At 41.5% G+C, this 5677-nt stretch overlaps 1 protein-coding gene across 2 annotated transcripts in view; it reads right to left on the reverse strand.

Moving 5' to 3' along the window:
• Positions 1 to 5677, reverse strand: part of Gad2 (glutamate decarboxylase 2 (pancreatic islets and brain, 65kDa)) — a 71164-nt gene that overhangs the window by 42516 nt on the left and 22971 nt on the right. For both annotated transcript variants that reach the window (XM_013014630.1, XM_013014629.1), the window contains exon 8: positions 3837 to 3916. In XM_013014630.1, coding sequence (XP_012870084.1) covers positions 3837 to 3916 — 80 coding nt within the window. The remainder of the gene's footprint in view (positions 1 to 3836; positions 3917 to 5677) is intronic.

Consider the following 5677-nt stretch of genomic DNA (forward strand, 5'->3'; position numbering starts at 1 on the left):
GCTTTTTTCTTTTTGCTTATGTGGTGCTGAGGAATTGAACCCAGGGCCTCAGTCATGCAAGGCAAGCGCTCTACCACTGAACCACCTTCCCAGCAATTTTACTTATTTTAGACAAAGAAATGGAGTCTTTTGCCCAAGCTAGGACTGGAGATGGGCTATGAAATCAAACAGTCCAACTCTAGAGCTAGCTCTATAAAGTGATAGAATACTTTCTAAATTATATAGTTAAGTGTGTTTGTGTTTGTAATAATGTGAGAAAAATATATATTATCATGTCTAGTTTGGAAAGAAAATAATTAAAAACAGGAAAAGAGAAAATGTTAAGAGAAAAGAGAAAAAACAAACCGATCAATTAGAAAAAAAAGAGCCCTCAAGGATTAGACAATAGTACGGCATTAATGCTGATCTTTGGGTAGTGAACTATGTTTTCCCCTATTACTTTCAATTAAAAAAATTAGCAGGTACCGTATTTTTGGATGGTAAAATTGTAATTATTCTTTTTAAAGCTCCCATCCACATTTCCTCCACATTTCTCTCTGTGCTCCATTTCCCAACTTCCTCCCTAAGCCTTATTTTTCCATCTTTTATTTCTTTTTCTTTTCTTTTTTTTGGGGGGGTCCGGTTGTGGGGCCTGGGCGCTGTCCCTCAGCTCTTCAGCTCAAGGCTAGCGCTCTACCACTTGAGCCACAGCGCCACTTCCAGCTTTTTTCTTTTTGCTTATGTGGTGCCGAGGAATTGAACCCAGGGCCTCATGCATGCAAGGCAAGTGCTCTACCACTGAGCCACCTTCCCAGCCCCTTATTTCTTTTTCTTTAAGGAGGTTCTATTAGGATTTGAACTCAGAACCTCACACTTGCTAGGCAGGCATTCTACTACTTGGATCTATTCTGTCATCACTTTTTTTGTTCAAATAGGATCTAATTTTATGCTCAAGGAAGCCTAGACTGTGATCCTCCTATTTATTCTTCCCTATGTCACAGGGATGGCAGGTACATGCCACCATGCCCAGCCTTAACCTTCCCCTTTATAGCTAGAGATGAGAGACATGTGCTACTTCTTCTACTTGAGATGGGGTCTTGTGAACTTTTTTCCACCTCTGGTCTCATCTCAAACAGCAGTTTCCTGATATCTGCTTCCCAAGTAGCTATTATTACAGTTTTGAACTACTACACCTGGCTTCCTATCTTTTATTTCACATCCTTTTCCCATTTCTTATATCTATTCTTCTTCCTCCCCCTATGTTGTCCCCTCCTTCTACCCCTCCCACAAAGTTCATGAATACGAAAAGAAAAAGCCCCGGATTTTCTCTGCCTTTTCTCTCTTCCTTTTCTCTCTGCACCCTTCTAGGGGAGTGGGGAGCATTCAGTAGTATGCCATTTTCTGGAAGTCCCCCTCACCCCCACAGTTAGTCTTTCTAATGGCTTCTAAAATTGCTGGAATCAATTCTAGACCCTATCCCAGCATTCCCTGCTTCCTGCCCACCTCTGCCTTCTGCTGGCCAATGGCACCTTTGTTCTTGGGTGCGGCAGACTTGTCTGTCATTTGTTGCCCTGCGGCTGCTCAGCTCTCCCTTCTTGCTCTTCCTTCTTCCAGCCTGGGCTTCTCTTCTGAGCACAAGGCTGTCTTCAGATAGCCAGCTGGTAAGAGGCCTTCTATGTTCCCAGGAGAACCTGACTTTGGGGTTCATCCAAGGCCCTTTCCAATCTCCCCTTGATTTCCACAGGGTAGACCCAGCAATACTAATGTTTTAAAGAATGAAGAGCCTCTTCCGCCCTTCCAGGCCCCCTATCACCCCGTAGAACTCACATCCAGAACACCTGCTAATTAGGCTAATTAGGAAGACTGACCAGGCCAGAAGGCCAAGGCCTATCTAGGTGGTATTTTCTCTTTCCTTTTTCAATTCATTTTATCAATTTGGCTGAAATGGAAGCGAATGTGCTCAGGCCTAGAACATACTCTAACCCTTGACCCAGGGCTTGGTCCTTCAGTTTGATTTTCAGAGAAATGTTCCCATTTTAGTCCAGGCTTTCCTTAGACCTTGATGCTACTATTTCTCCTTCTGGCACTGCTGAGATTGTTGGTATGATCTACCACATCTGGCTTATTGCTTTCTCTCTGGGAACACATTTCTCTCTAATAATTTTTTGTAGCATTTGAATAAAGATTATATATATATATATATATATATATATATATATATATATATATGTATAAGATGAGCATTCATTTGGTCCAGATTATCCTCAAATCCGGTTCTTTATGGCTGGTAGTGAGAAATACCAGTTGTTTTGCCACACAACACAGTTCTTTTTTAAAGATGGGTTTCCTTTACATCAACCTTTTATCACTGGGTGCCTATTGTTTTGTTAGAGTGTCTTTCCTGCTCTAATGACCAGAGACCCTTTCCTTTCCTTGCTTCCTGAAGGTGGCTTCATTCACATTTGGGTTAAAAATACTTTCAAGTGCCCTTATTTCAGGATCTATCAAGGTCAAATGCTAAATTTAGCTCCCTCATTTCCAAAGGAAAAATGACATGTGTTTCCCCACCCCCCCATTACCACCCCGTGTGCCCCTCTGCCAAAAAATGTGTGTTCATTGCAAGTAATCAAAAAGGAAAATCAGGCACTATGTGAAGAAATACCCAGAAAGTGGCAGTCCTTGTTAACCTCACGTTCCAGAAGTAAAGCTGCTGGCTGTGGACCCATTGAGTTTTAGAGTTTTCAGAGTCCCACAGGGCCTACTGAATTCTCCATGACTGTGCCCTTCTACTTCTAAGCAGGGATTGCTATTTTCTTCTGTGGCTTTGCTTGTGGTATCCAAACTTCTTTCACTGCCTGGGGATTCCCTCCCTCCCATCCACCTCATCCCCAATTTGAAAATCCAGCCCAAGTCACACCCACAGCATAACATTTTCCGTGATTTACACACAGACTATACTTTCTTGAAGAACATCCCTGTCTTTATTGGCACCAGAACTTCATAGGTACATGGGCATTGGGTGTGGTACTTTGTGGAGGAGATTTAAAAGCATCTTCAGCATCTCCATGTAATGTATCACTGGAAGCTACCAAAAGTCAATTTCCTTTTAAAAGATTAATTTCGTTTTTTTAAAGGATTGAATGAGAAAGTTTCATTCATATAAAGGGAAGTCACGCAATTAAACACTTATTATTCATGTGTGTTTATCAATCACCTATGTACCCAATGCCCACCACGTCCCTAAGTTCTAGAAAAGCACAGGGCATTGCCCTGTCAGTTCCCTAACAAGCAAGTGATCTAGATGGGAAGAGGTGCATACATTGGAAGAAGGAGCTAGTTATATGGTTGAATTCTGTGGTGCAGAGTGCAGTCTAGACATGGGTAAGGCATGAGAAATGCCATGTAGGTATGACTTGAGCTGGGGAGACGGGAGGAAGGGGTACCACACAAAGTTCTTGTGCTGCTGGGGCATCGTTTACTTCCTGAGCATCAAAGTGTCCCCCATTCTGTCATCACACTGGCAAATTTACACAGTCCATTCTGCCCTACGCAATTTTACCTCATAAATCAGTGCTCCCATTTCCTGCTAAAGTGCCTGGGTGATCAATGTCCCTCTGCACATCCTTGGTGAAGAATACTTTGATTTTTACCCAGCCTCTGATTTGATCAAGAGCTGTGAAAGTCCTCCAGCATGGAGAAACAACACCCATAGACTCTAAGCAAAGGCCCGTGGTGAATGGCACCATCTGGGCTAGGCAGGTCTGTGCCTGACAGGCAGCCCCTGCGTTCATACCAAAAAGGTATTTGCAGGAAATTTGCAAATTGCTAGCCAACCGTGGCTGCAGGCTCATGCTCACCTCTCATCACATTTAATCAGAATCACGCTGTCTGTTCCAATTCCTAAGGCTGCAGCTCCCTTCTTGAGAGAAAAATGACTCTGTTAAAAAAAAAAAGAAAAACACATATTTACAAAAAACATATTTATCATTCATGTTCTTCAAAGATAAGATTCAAGCCAGGCCTAGTAGTTCAAGCCTGTAATCCTAGCCACCTGGGAGAAATCAAGGGATTACTATTTGAGGTCAGCCTAATCACCCCCCCATGTGTATAACTATTTTATATGTATTATATAGAATATTATATAATACTATACTATGATATAATACTATATAATATATATTATATATATGACTTCCTTTTAACTGTATTTTTTTTGTCTTTTCTTTTTTGGTACTGGGGATCGAACCCAGGACGTTGCACTTGCTAGGCAAGTGCTTTGCCACTGAGCAACATCTCAGCCCATATGACTTCCTTTTGACTTATGGTTTGTTACAGTGCTGGACACTTTTATCCCAGTGAAATAGGAAAGCATAAATAGGAGTTCTGCAGTTTAGGCTGGCCCAAGCAAAACAAAAAAACAAAAACAAAAACAACAAACACCCTAAAGTGGTAGCAAGTGTGAGACTCTGCATTCAAACGATAGTACTAGCAAAATAATAATAAATAAATGAACATAAACACATAAAGACAAGATTTTACTCTGCTGATTTTGTTTCTCACCTTTAATATCTAGCTTATACTTTTAAATCCTAAACTTCCCAGAAAAGATAACAACTTTATTATATTAAAAAGATACACATAGATTAGCCACCATGGTAACCATTTTTCAATACAGCCATATCATTTCAGTGGCCTTAAGTATTTGAACACTGTTTTGAAGCCACTACAACCATTCATCCACAGAATACTTTTTATCCTGGAAAACTAAAACTGTACTCATTAAACATCCATTTCCCATTGTCTTCCCTAGTGCCTGGAAACCTCCATTCTAGTCCCTGTCTCGGTCAATGTAGCTGTCATAGGTGCTTCCTATAATGAATTGCATTGTGACTGGTTTATTTCAGTGAGCACAATGTTGTCAGAGTTCACCCAAATAGTACCATAGGTCAGAATTTCCCTCCTTTTTGAGACAGCAATATTTCATGCATTGTATTTTCTTTCATATTCATTCATCCATAGATACCAACCTAGGTTGCTTCTCCCTTTTGGCTATTGTGAATAATGCTGCTGGAAACATGGATATACACATCTCTTTAAGACTCTACTTTCCATTGGTTAGTGGAGACAGTTGGAAGAACTGATGGACCTTGTGGTAATAGTATTTGTGTGTGTGTGTGTGTGTGTGTGTGTGTGTGTGTGTGCATGCGTGTGTGTGTTTGCTGGTATTGAGGCTTGAACTCGTGGCCTGGATGCTGTCCCTGAGCTCTTTTGTTCAAGGCTAGTGCTGTACCACTTGAGCCATAGCTCCACTTCTGGCCTTTTGTGGTTATTTAAAGGTAAGAGTGTCTTGAAGTTTTCCTTCCTGGGCTGGCTTCAAACTTTAAGTGTAAGATCTCAGCTTCTTGAGTAGCTAGGATTACGGGCATGAGCCACTGGTGCCTAGCTATTTTTATTTTTATTTTTTGGTTTAATCATTTTTATTTCAAGTATATTTTAAAAATCATAAATGGGGTTTTGATTTAATTTTGGGGGGGGGGTCTGGTCATGAGGCCTGAACTCTGGGCCTGGGCGCTGACCCTCAGCTCTTCAGCTCAAGGTTAGCGCTCTACCACTTGAGCCTCAGCACCACTTCTGGCTTTTTTTCTGCTTATGTGGTGCTGAGGAATCGAACCCAGGGCCTCATGCATGCAAGGCAAGC

This window comes from Dipodomys ordii, unplaced genomic scaffold (genome assembly GCF_000151885.1).
Source record: "Dipodomys ordii isolate 6190 unplaced genomic scaffold, Dord_2.0 Scaffold24, whole genome shotgun sequence".
NCBI lineage: Eukaryota > Metazoa > Chordata > Mammalia > Rodentia > Heteromyidae > Dipodomys > Dipodomys ordii.